Source organism: Amblyomma maculatum, chromosome 2 (genome assembly GCF_055883805.1).
Source record: "Amblyomma maculatum isolate TAMU_Amacu chromosome 2, ASM5588380v1, whole genome shotgun sequence".
Taxonomy (NCBI): domain Eukaryota; kingdom Metazoa; phylum Arthropoda; class Arachnida; order Ixodida; family Ixodidae; genus Amblyomma; species Amblyomma maculatum.
The window spans coordinates 36747488-36760977 of NC_139345.1; the positions used below are offsets into that span (position 1 = coordinate 36747488).

Genomic DNA, 13490 nt, shown 5'->3' on the forward strand with positions numbered 1-13490 from the left:
TTTCAAATTGTAGTGACAAGTGGACAGCCAGTTGGTAACATTGACATGAGATCTCTGAAATTAAATACTAACTGCCTATAAAACTTTTTGCTGAACTAAAAAATGTTCCTTATGTTGTTCACTCCTCAGTGGCTGAAAACAGTTCAGCGTGAGATTGCTGCAGTGTCTATTTTCAGGTTTACTAGCTTAACATGAATAAAGATCACATATAAAATGAGGCAGAAAGAAAGGCCCCTGAATGACACCATGACTCTGCATATGCAAAATAAAACAAAAATGACAGAATTTAACAAACAGAATTTATTGCAAAAACTGCATTTCAGCACCAACAACCCTGCTATATGACAAAGTTACAAAAAAGAAAATTAAATAACATGCATCAAATGACACTGCCAAGTGTGTCATTGTTCTTTCGTTGCAACCTTGAATAACAGTCCCACAATCTACTCAGCTCGTATGTACCAAAGACTGATCACGAGTCGTAGTTGAAGTAGTCAAATGTAGATGAAGACTGTGATGGTGCCTCAGGCTGTGCAGCAGAGGCTGAACTGCTGAGGCTGGCGGTGAGGGGCAATGGAGTGCTCAAAGGAAGCACAGTGTTTGTGCGGCTGCGGCCTTGAGGTAATGGTGCGGGCCCTTTCCTCTGTGGGGTACACGCTGCTTCTCGCTGAACAACTGCAACCACACTTCCACTGGGAATCCGGCAACGGTCCCTGTGAAGCACACACACACACAAACACAAAAAAAGGAGACCATTATCATTACTAAATCGTGCTTTGCCCACTTTTCACTATCTGTTGAGATGACTACCCGACACTAGATTGAACTGATAACCATTCCTCTAAGTTGTCCTCAAAGGCTAAACCATTTCAGTGTACACTGGCTATACCGTTTTCTGTATAAAATCTGCCCTACAGCAGTGCAGTGCCCATGCCCAAAGCCAGTTTTTAGGTTGGCATGGCAATGCTGTATGCTGTCAAGCAGGACATCCTACACTCTACTATATAACTGAAGCCTTCCTTGTGAAGGTCCTGATCTTTGAAGTGCAGCATTTTGTGGCTATTATTAAGACCCCTAGTTTTGTGAGGCGTTCTAAAGCAGTAATAGAGAAGGAAATTGTGTATTATAGAGCAGCTATGCAGCAGGAATATGATCATTTGTAGCAGAAATATCAGCATTTTGCAGCATCTTGAGAGCATGAACAACAAAAATCTTCAGTTTCTGTGCCACTCCATAAAATACTCAGTGCTGAGTTACTTGACAATAGTGGTGCAGTGGTTACAGAGAATGACTGCTGTGCCCAAAGATGCGGGATCGAATCCCGGTCACGGTGGCTGCTTTTCGATGGAGGCAAAAAGTAAGGCGCTCATGTGCTGTACGATGTCAGTGCATGTTAACCCTTTCGCTGTCGGGTGTTTATGGCCATGACTCACCCCCAGTGTCGGCTTGGTTTTAGAGAATGAGCATAGTGATTTATGATTACTACACAAATAACCTAGTCAACTGAATATGGACATTTCAATGTACTGCAGATGTTGTTAATAAACACCACCATCATCAGCCTGAATATAAATCAGATAAATGAGGATAACCTAAAAAAAAAAAGAAAAGAACACTGCTCAATACTTCTTGAGTGTGGTATGTCCCATCTGAATCCGAGCCCGGCATCGCTCCAGTCCAAAGTTGAAGGTTCCGTGGTCACCATCCGAAATTAACCATACCCACGGAAGGTGCACTTTCATGGCTCGTACAATAGAGAGAAATGGCACGTTATGAAATCAAGATGACAGAGAGAGATGGAAAGAGGCTAAAACAACCTCGTTAGCTGCTGCTAGCCGCAAGCAAGGGCGAGGCGAGAGAGCGAAAGCAGTGATCGAGTCATGTTTCGGTGAACACAGTGAGGGGTGAAAATACGAACTTGTAGAAAGATTCGACAGATGGCGCAGCCAATCCAAGTGCACCAGCTTTGTGCTAAGGTGTGAAGTTTTGAACGCATGATAGAGATCGTACCGGTACGTAAGCAACACGTTGGGGGGGGGGGGGGGGGGGGGGGGGGGGAGCGCAGAAGCGTGACGGTACGTCCATGACCGTGAACGGGTTAAAAAACATCACGTGATCCAAATTTCCAGAGGCCCCCACTACGGCATTTCTCGTACCCCGAGTCGCTTTGGGACATTCATCATCATTAGCTGGACTACACCCATAACAGGGCGAAGGCCTGTCCCACATTACTTCAATTAACCCAGTCCTGTGTTAGCTGCATCCAACTGACCCATGCGAGCTTTTCAACCTCATCGGCCACATAAATTTACTCTGCCAGAAGAGGGCAAATACAGGCTGGTTGGTACATGCTTAAGAATCGAGTAGAACAGTGCTAGTTAGGACGGGACACGTGAACAGGAAAGCGCATGTGTCTGTCGTTCACGTGTCCCGTCCTACCTAGCACTGTTTTACTCGGTTTCTTAAACTTTACTATGCTTTCCCTCTACTACGCTTTCCTTCCCTTTCAATCCAATTTGTTATTCTAAGCGACCATCTGTTATCCTCTCTTTGAACTACAGAAGTACTGAAAGTTCTCAAATTCACTACCAAAATAAGTGCTGTCAGCCAGCAGTTTGCATGGCCCATAGATGATTATGCACACTACGCTACAAGCTTACCAACTTCTGTGCTCATGCACTGCAAAACATGCCTCTTGCCTCCACTCTGCGCCACGCATTACTTAGGACTTCAGATGGTTCTAGCCAATGTGCTCTACATATGCTCCCAGCTGCGAAGCTAAGCAAGGACAAAGCCCGCTTTCAAGAAAAAACGGTAGCTGGGCACATCGAGATGAGACACTAGAAACAAGCGAATGCCTCGGGCTCAGGTTTGTTTTTAAGCGCGAGAGCCCTGTGGTGTGCAAGTATCAAGTTTTCGAGTAAGTATTTTCGAGTATATGTAACCTAAAACGCAGGTGGCTTAAACAAACAAACAAACAAACAAACAAAAGCTTTTCGAAAAACACAGCCATGAAAACTGAACATTACTGTGCTCAGTGAAGTAGAGGGAAAAAAATGGTCTGTTGCAATGAGCTGCTAAGCAGAACGACTGATATTTGGATGATGTTTTTCTCTTTCACCACACCCTATTGCTTGAAAATTATGCCAGTTAACTGGCATTACGACTCATGAATTTTTACACCCTCAAGTTTGTTGCATAATATAAATGTTGCGCGCTTGCTTTCAGTACTATTTTCTTTCTCTGTATATTCACCCCTCGCTTGGGCAGCCTAGCCTCTTTGCTCCCATTGGGGGGTGCTGCAGGTGGTTCGACGGCAACTCGTACTGCTTAGGCAGTAAAGGCCTACGTGATAAAGCTCACAGAATGCTGAGCTGCTGTTACGTACAGAATCTTGAAGCATTGTGAGGTAGTGAGATATCCACAGAGTGAGGCTGGTTATTGAAGTAATATAGCTATGCCACAAGATGCCCCACGAAACAAGAGTGACAGCTTCGGCTAAAATGTGTGCCGAACCATTTCTTCCACACATTCCCGCGACCCCTGATTGCGAAGTGCCAGTTCTGGAATGCAGTCTCAATGCATGCTAATCTCAGCTGGACATAAACTGCCTAGTCCTCTCATACCTATCTCACAACACAGAGCCACGAGATGAGAAAGAATTCACTCCCAAACTGAAACTGCAGGCATGAGACTATGCCATAAAATGGCAGCACTCGAGTCATAGTGTCGCGGCCCAACACCATGACTTGCCTCAAGCCACTGCACCAGTTATTTTGCCTAGCAACTTCGCCAGTTGCACCGGCTTTCGACTGCCATCAAAATATTGCTTCATCAACATTTCAAGCAAGGCCATTTCTTCCACACATTCTTACAATGCCTGATGGCAAAGTGCCAGTCGTGAAATGCAGTCTCAATGCATGCCATTTTCGGCTGGACATAAACTGCCTAGCCCTCTCATACAATCACCATATTGTTGATTCCACAAGAGAGCAACTTAACTGATGTGGCAACAGAAAAATGCTGCAACCAGTGAACACTGTAATCTGTGATGACTGGTCACGAGTTCAGAAAAAAAAAAAAAAAATACACGGACGATAAATGAGATTCAGTTGCTGTATCTGTGTAAGCGTTTTACTTGATAGGACCATCATAACTTTCTGGTCAGTGAAATGATCATTCTCCTACTGCCTGCCACAGGCATGTTTTATGAATTTTCAAGGTTGTGAGGTTTCAGATGGATGGGTGCGAGAATCCCAGTGTGTTCGAGTGTGTTTGCATATTTAAAATAATTAAAGTGCGACACAAAGGGAAAAGCAAGCATTATTTGCAAACCGTATAAAATGTTCAGATACCTCAATAAGTCACAACATATGGGGCAAAAATTAACAAAAACATGGTGCTTTAACTATTCTAGACCAAGTAACACAGAGCAAAAGCTCCGTTACACTCAGCTACACATTTTTGAATCTAACCAAGCATAGCCAAGTGTAACGGAGCTTTCACTCTGTCTTATTTGTTTTAGAAGGGTTAAACCATAATGTCTTTTTCTAGTGAAGCAGGTCTGCTGGGTGATCTGAAGCAGCCTGCCACCTATGCGACAAGTAACCGCTGTCGAGGCCGGTGAAGATGGCTCTGCAAGGCTCTCCTGCATGGCGAGGCACACACCCAATGACAGGCTCCCTGTCCTTTTAAGCGAGTAGCGAGTCATGTGGTTCGCGACATGGCCACAGCTAGAGAGGCAGGGTTCGACACACGGCGCAGTGATAGCAGTTGTGGCACATCACGCGGTATGACGTCACAACACACCCCTGGCACTCCTCCAGCTAAAGGTGCATGATAGCAACCGAGCATGATAGCAAGTGTTACTACCCCGTTTCAAAGGGGGCGCTCCTATATTCCATCCATCCTTCCATTCATCCATCCATCGTCAAATTATTATATTTGATGACCATCGCAAAACATGGCATAGTGCAGCTTTCCACTCCAAAAAAATTGTTGCCCTTGCTTGGCCTTTTTCAGTGAAAATCAGCGCAGTTTCGGTCAATGTAATGCGTCTGGTATAGCATCGTGAAGACATTAGCATTTGTATCAAAATGGCGTAAGGCCAAACACTGGCAATCCCTGCGAGCCATGTGCTCAATAATCCCTTTGCTCTTTGGTGAGAAAAGTGGGCACAAATTTGGCAGCCGCTCATTGCATTCCCAATCACTGCACAAAATGTGCTGACTGGAGCTCCAGGATAACCCGGGATAGGTCTTCGAGTGGGTTAATTGTTCTGCAGCGGTCTTCCTCGATGGGTTAACAGGCTCAGTGATATCGCCCTCTGTTTGTGCACTTGAAGCACACGACTGGAATGGGGCTGATCTAAGGTCATTTTCCTCCTCTTACACTGAGCAAACCATTTGTACCCTTGTATTTTGCTGAAAGCATGTTCTTTGTAAGCTGCTTGCATCATCATAAAAGTTTCTGCTGCGTTTCTGCTGAGTAAAAAAAAGAAACAAACCTCACAGCCGCATGCTCGTGAGAATCTGCCATTTCCTCCTGTCACAAGTGCACTGCAGGTGCGCACACACAGAACAATCCGCACATGTCGTGGTCGGTCGATGCTGCTTGGAATACTAACTCAGGTTCCACACTGCCTTAGTGACATAACCTCGTAATACTACAAGTACACAATGTGCAAGAGTATGATTCCGATTATTTTTGAGTCCCCCCACATATAAGCTCAAGTTCTTGACAGCAACTCAAGGCAGTTCTTGATAGCCTGAAAAGATCCTGGAAGGTGATGAATGCTTCCAAGCATACACAATCACACATACACACACAAGAGAAAGGAAAAACTGTTAAAGTGCTAATATATGTCACTAATGTTCTTTTTGCACTATAATTAACCAGCAGATGCTTTCCCACTTTTCCAGCCACCGAACTCAAGGACTCTGCCATAAAAATTTAGCTGTCAGAAAACCCAGCTGTAGTGAGGCTCTGGCCCATATTCATGATCCAGAGTACTATATTAGGCAGATGTGGCACATCCCCACATTACAGTGTCTGTATTCACATTGTTATAATTTTCATATCATTTCACCAAAACTGTGGAACTGTAAACACCCTGCACACGATGGCTGCAAAAATGGCAGAGGATCTTTTGAAAACCTAAAAAAAAAAAAAAGGCAAACTCTGCAAGTAAGAAGTTTGCCGTATTACGCAGTCAATGATTCATACGCACTAGTGCTATGACAGAAAAAAGCTAATGCACATAAGAAAAGAGACAGCGAATGGCAGAGAGGCACGAGATGCACCATGATGGGAATGAGACTAAAGAGTGCACTTACTTGTAGGCTGACACGACGACATTCCGGAAAGGCTCCTGGTCATAGCTTTGGGTTTCACAGCCAAAAAATTCTGCCAGCTCATGCACTGCTCGGCGCTGCTCCCGGTTCATGACAGGAAAGCAGTGGCTACGGAACTTCTGCTTTGACTGATCATAGCATAAGGGAAAAGAAAAAAAATATCGTGGTTCACTGTCAAGACTGCACCAAGCAGCAGAGCCTGTTGGTGTGTATGCCACAAAATGTCCCAAACAACCACTGTAATAATGCTAAGCATATTTCTTCTTCCTCATCACCATGATTTGGACCTTGTGCACTGCAGGGCAGAGCCTCCTCTCAAAAACAAGGGGGAGGGGGCGGGCCGGTTGGTGTGTATGCCACAAAATGTCCCAAACAACCACTGTAATAATGCTAAGCATAATTCTTCTTCCTCATCACCATGATTTGGACCTTGTGCACTGCAGGGCAGAGCCTCCTCTCAAAAACAAGGGGGAGGGGGCGGGCTGCAAGAGCCGATTTGAGCTACCATCAGGACGGAAAGCAATCGTGTAAAACCTAGGGGTGTGTAAAAACTGAGATTTCCGAATACAAATATGAGGAAAAAATGCTTTCGAATACTGGATCAAATATCACATTAGTAAAAAAAAAAAATTGTTCGTCTTGTTTGTTTTAGAACCCACACAGCATTAAAACTGCACCTAAGTGTGTACCACACTGAAAGATCCAGTATAAAATTTATACAGTATTCTACCAAACCACCAAAAATATGCAGGATTCTGATGATGAAATATGATGTAGAATTCTGTACATCCGTGTTTTTTTTTTTTTTTACCAAAATGATTTGCATTAAACCGAGTGGAGTTGTTATATCGCTGCTCAGTGCAGTAAACTCTCGTTAATTCGGCCTTCAAGAGACAAGAAGAAATGTCCAAATTAACCGAAAGCTCAAATTATCGAAGAGGCCTGAAAAAAGCTGCTGAAAATCGTTTGAATCACAGAGAAAGCCAAATAAGAGGTCAGGTTGGGGAGTGCCAGTGTACCTTCTAATTCTACTACCAACAAAGGAACATCGGGGGAGCTTTTTCTGTAACTTTGTCTCTCTGATTAAGGCGCATACGCGGAGGAGCAACTTTGTCCAAATGCCTGGCTGTGGCCTGCCCTGGTGAAGCAACAATTGCACCTAAGCTTCTGCTGCATGAGTGCTAGGCATGGTTGTGACTGGTAGCGTCAAATGTACGCATTATTGAGTGAAATGAGAGAGTGAAACACACTTTTGCCCAAACTTTTTGTTTTTAACTTTATATGTGTAATGTGTTTCGTTTGCATGCCCTAATCTCACTCATTCTTTCTGCTTTGTTGTCAGAAACATATAAGGAATCCATTTAACAAGAAAAATCAGCAGTGATCAAAATGTCCAATTAAAGGCAGAGCTTGAGTGTTCCCAAAATGGTTTTTGAGTAATGGGGAGGGGGGCATTAGATAAGTTACTAGACCTATGGGTAATTATGAATTTCCTTGAGTCCATTGAGTCCCTTGAAGGCCAACTGCAACAAAATTTTACTTTGGCTACAATGACTTATGTGTTAGGTGTGCCATAAAACTAATCATAATGAAGTTTCATGCTTGTTAGGAAACTATTTCTGCAGCTACAAGTGTCTCAAAAGCTGTGTAGCAGACGACGCATGCACCTTAGAGTCGGGCACCTTGCGAGATACAGATGAACTGGGATATTACAAAATTTGGTTATATTGAACGTGCAGATAATTCCCCTAAAAATCCCATGTAAGAGCAGAGCAAATTTGTATTGTATATCGAACTCCAAAATTCCACCAGTCATTCAATACATCGAACTCCACATCATGCACTGGAAGGTGCGCCTTCTCCAAAGGTGATTGCATCATCTTCGGTCGTTTGCCGCGTGACGTTTGCAAGCCACATGCTGAAGAAAAGAGAAAGAATCAGTTCAATGATGGCCGGTCTAGAAAAGAGCTGCGTTCTGGAAAGTATATTTTCCCCAAAGATGTGTGCATCTGCTGCGATCGTTTGGCGCGTGGCATTATGTGACATTTGGAAGACACATGCATAAAGGAAAGAGAGGAAACCAGTTTGGTAATTAAAGGATGGTACGGAGCAGATGCAGCCAATGCAGCCGTGGTGTTGGGGAGAGGGAAAAAGAATGTGAAAGAACGAAGTGCAAAAGTATGCACATTCTTTCCTACCTCCTGAACTTTACGTTTCTTTGAAATTTCTTTCATATTATAGGACACTAAGTGCGATAGCGGCAATGTTCACAGCAACATCATTAGCATCATTTTTTGACCGCACTAATACAGTTGTGCGTAAGTGAAGACCTGCCCCACTCCCACAGAAAAAACAAAATGAACAAACAAACAAACAAACAAAAACAGTGGATACACATGCTCCCCTTATGCTTCTCACTGACTGAAAGTCAATGCTATTTGTTGCTAAGTGTTGAGCCATTAACTTTTTCTTCACTCAGTAAACTGTAAACATGTGAATTCCATTCACAACTGCTCATAGCATATGCAGCTGCTCGCTTGATGCTGCATATGAAAAAATTAAATTGCAAGTGAGCATTGGTTTTACTAACTAGAGAAAGTGGGTAACACAAACCTGTCGAGCTGTCTGCACCAGCTGTGTAAGCGCCTGGTGCACAGACAGTATAAAGGACGGATTCTTGCGGGCCTCATCCTTCAGGAACTCGGAATAGGATGGCGGACCCACTCGGTTTGACACATCCGCATTTTGAATCTGCAAGGCACTTGCCAGCCGCCTGTTGCGCTCCAGCACAGCACATTCTTCATCACACTCCAACCTGGACAAACAGGGAGGGTCTCAGCTGTGGCACTTCATCTGAACTTTGTCAGGCAAACTGCCTGCAGTGGAGCTACTTACTCCCTCAGCCCTAGTCTGCCGTACCAAAACTGAGGGCAGTAAGGCACACCATTATGGAGTGCTTCAGGCTCACTTCAACTTGCTCCAGTTTATTCATGTGTACTGAAATATTAAACCATTAATTTCAAACTCTGACAACAACGAAATATGCTTTAAAGGGACACTAAAGACACCAAAATATGCTATCAAAATCTAATAAACGGCATTCGGTGACACTGTCGCCGCATATCCGGTAGCAAAAAGTCGAATTATTACTGAGATATTGCGATAAGAAGTTGAAGTTTTTTTTCTGTTCCCGCCGGTCGAAATCAAACTGTTTTCTCCTACTACGCAGTAGAGTAGGATGATGCACACTATGACGCAAGAGGAGACTCCGTGATTGCTGCCGCGTGGGAAGCGGAGAATACTTTGCAGGTGCGTGCCGAATCATGATCTTTTTTTGATACGCACTTAGGGTACGCGCATCAGCTGCTCCGAGCTCGTATTTTAGGCACTGCAGGCCCAAACCAAACTATCCGAGCATGCACGAAGTGCCTGAGCCGGAACATAACCGAAACTGAAGTGGACGCCTGTAGCGCCGTGTTGGCTGAGATACTAGCGGCATCTACCGAAAAGCAGACAAAATGAGTATATTTTTATATTTGCCTTGCGACATTTATGTTGTCTTTTTGCCTTTTCACCGTTGTTTATGTGTGATAAAAGTATGTTATCATATTCGAGACAATAGCGACTACCGCATTCAAACGGTCAGAGTATTTCGCATTTGTCAACTTTCGGGATCTCTTGCGCGTCACGCGATTTGTAGTTGTGAGCCTCGGCCGTTTTGGCTGTGGCGGCGATACCTGTATTCCTGTTCTTCCTCTTTACTACCTTATAACATCTCTGTTTTCAGTAAGAGCAGCTTTTTTGTAACCAGGGACAGGCATTCTATCGATGCAAGCCCACTTCATTTTGCTCTTCAGTGTCCCTTTAAGGGTCAGCATCAAAACCATGCCATCTTGCTCAGCAGGACCTCACAGCTACTGAACCATTGTGACAAGTGAGGCATTTATTCAAAAAGGCCAGTGGGTGCAAGAAATAAAGGATGCAGAAGAAGTTGCATGCAGCAAAAGTACAAGTATGTCCTTTATAAACGCAATGCAAAGTAAAGTGAAAAGGAGAAAGAAAATTGCCCAGACTGCAGTTCTCAAAAGTGGATGGCGGCTTTGAAATGTCATGCCATTTCTAATCTGACTGCAGCTAACTGTGAGGGATGCCCAATGAGCTCTTGAACGTAAGTGCAGTTACTGATCGAAAATTTGGCAACCCTGATTTTTCGGATACGCTTGATTATTCAGTCTTTCTCGAAGGCATCACAACATGCTCCATAGAGTCACTATATATGAAAACTTGAAACTTAAGACGCATCCAGACCGACTGGTCGATTTTAGGACCTCATTCGCATTTGCCACAGCATGGCTGCCAATAGCGAAGCCTGCATATAAAAGGTATAGTGCAACTTTGTTAATTCGCACCTAAAAGGGGCCAAAAATGTGATCAAATAATGTAAAAGTCAAGCTAGAAAGGACCCTATTAAAAGAGGGGCTAATAGTAGTATTTAATATTCTTCGCCGGTTCGATCAACGTGAACATGCGGTTACGAGCTCAAAGACCACGCTCTTGAATGTCATCCGCTGCCAAAACTTGCAGTAGTCAAAGTTACCGGAATTAACCTGCACCAAGTCCTTTCTTCCTGTATACAAAAAAATCTCATTAATTGAAAAAAATGTTCCAATTATCGAATAGCACTACAAAAAAGAAATTCGGATGTCAATGATGATTTTTCACAGTTTCGTCCAAGTGCTTTGCCACACTGCTAGGACTTTCAAAAACATTATCCAAAATTGTTACTGCTTTCATGGCCCTTTTTTACAGCAGCAGCAGCAGTGATGCCTCTTCAAAGATGGGTTGTAGCGCTTTGAGGTTGCTTCACCACATGGTGGGCAAGGGTTATGCAGTGAAGCATCCTGAAAACATGGCGGTTCATTCATCCAGCAATGCTAGGTCTGCTTTCACATTTATACTTTGTATAAGCCCACACATTCACATTGCATCGTGTTGATGGCAGTACAGCAATCGAACGCTGGTTGCCACCCATTGTCTGTGTGGACACTGTGCGGCGAGACAGTCAAGAATCAGAATAAGCACGAAACTGCTCAACTCTTCTTCCACTATATTGGCATCCGGAAGTTTATGTGAAGTGATTTTGTTTTCTTTCTATGAAAATCAATTTTCCGGACTGCCCAATTTTTTGGACATTTGGAGCCAAAACTGGTACATGCCTGGTAGCCCTGGTTCTCGACAGGTTGACTATGCGGCTTATGTCGACGCTCTCCCCCATCTGGATCTCCTGGATTGTGGAAGCCAGCACAGATGCCGACAGTTGATGAAAGCCTGGCTGCTGCGCCTCCGAGCTGCCACAAGGAAGTTTCTCCGAGCGACGACCACACTCGCATGAGATGATCACCTGTGCATGTAATATTGGTGCCCTCACAGCGCTGCCAGTTCAAAGGTTACTGGCATCATTCCAATTAGGACGAATACTGTGGTACACTGCTGTTCTAGAAGTAGACAAATATCAAGGTGCTGCAGAACCTTGCTGCAGTAAACTCATACAGAGCAAAAACAGAGGAAAAATAAAGTGAAACTGCAGTCCCATTTTCAGCGCTCATCTTCAGAACCATGATAGCTGAACATGGGCACGCAGCCACCTGATAAATGCTCCAGCTAAGCTATGCTAGCACTGTGCAGGAGATGTGGCAAGGGTAAAAACTCCAAGAGCACTGTTGAATCTACACTGTAGAAATGCAAAAGTCTGAGCATTGCTGCTGCACAGGGTGCATAAAGTTTGTTCTCATTATCATTATTAACTAAATGTACAGCCATTATCATTGCTAATGTCATCACTGTCATTATCACTATTTGCAGAGTTATTGTTATCGCTACTATCATGCTTATGGTAGACAAGCAAAAGTATGATATGGTTTTCATGATCTCAGGCATAGCGTAGTTGACTAAAGCGCTCGGCTGGGGATCCAAGGGATGGAGGTCCGATTCCCGGTGGGTATAGGATATTTATTTTTCTGATGACACCATCTGAATGACAGCTATAAGTGCGACCGGACGAACGCTGACAGTATAAGCCATTAAAAGCTTTCGCCTTAAAATCTGAGTGGGGCCAGAAAAACAATGGGGCAGCAGTATGTGTTTACTAAGCAGCCATTACCAGACAGTAACCATCCTCAGAGTCATGCCACTGATGGCAAAGATTTATTCTGGTAGTTCGACTAACATTATTAAACAGGGTTCTACACGATGTAACTCCTCTCCAACTAGACACCGGCTTTATGCCGACAAAAAAGATAAGCCATCTATGTTAATGTTAAAAGCTGTTGATTAAAAGATAGTAGTTACAATGATAGATAATTAATTCAAACTTCATTACTAAAAAATTCAGTATAATACAAACAGTGCATTTGGTCGATCCTTGATCCAGTGCAGTCTGTATTAAATATAGCTCATAGATTCAAATAAGCATTGGTTCTGCCAGTAATACTTTGAACTATACATGCTACATCTCGTCATGCAGCCAACAGGACTATACTCCTGTGAGGCTGCTCCACCTTTTGGTTAGAGATGTGAGGAGGGTAAAACTGGCGAGTGGGGCTCGATGCAGTAATTTTCCCCATACCCCCTCATTTTTCTTTCAGTTGATGTTCTGATGGCCCCTCGTCGATTTATGACAATGTTTCTTGTTTTGCTCTGAAGACTACAAAAAAATTACTACCCTAGAAACAGACACTCCTCCTAATTTCAATTCTTGGGGAAACCCCAGGCTAGGTGATGGCAAGGTTGAGGAGGGAAGAGGAAGAATGCTTTTTTTTTTTTATTTAGCGTTGGCACGGCTATGTATGGCAGTGTCAACTAGCTATGAGATTTCAGAGATTTATACCTTCACTTCAATGACCTCTCTGAAATTTATTCATTCATTATTAGTCCCTAATGTTTTTTTTTTTTTAAATTTACTCTACAAGCCTTGCTCCAGGATAAAATAGGCGTGCAGAATATTTCAAAACTGTCCCACACTGCAAGTCTTTTTTCCAGCACACATGTGGAATGAGTGTAGGGACTATTTCAAACAAAACCTTAAAGGCCACCAGTCATGCCACTGATCCCTGTAGTGGATTTGCAATGGGTCCCTGA

The 13490-nt window shown here is 43.6% G+C and overlaps 1 protein-coding gene across 4 annotated transcripts in view; it reads right to left on the bottom strand.

Annotated features, from left to right (window-relative positions):
* Positions 1–285: 285 nt before the first annotated feature.
* Positions 286–13490, bottom strand: part of LOC146198371 (transcriptional repressor NF-X1-like) — a 29006-nt gene continuing 15801 nt past the window's right edge. For 3 of the 4 annotated variants that reach the window (XM_084593849.1, XM_084593847.1, XM_084593848.1), the window contains 4 exons: positions 11570–11754; positions 8967–9168; positions 6336–6481; positions 286–713 (listed from right to left, as the gene is read on the bottom strand). In XM_084593849.1, the coding sequence (XP_084449975.1) occupies positions 473–713; positions 6336–6481; positions 8967–9168; positions 11570–11754 (774 nt within the window). In that variant the 3' untranslated portion in view covers positions 286–472. Of the gene's footprint in view, positions 714–6335; positions 6482–6575; positions 8272–8966; positions 9169–11569; positions 11755–13490 lie in introns of those variants that run through there. The other variant, XM_084593850.1, reaches the window with a different exon arrangement.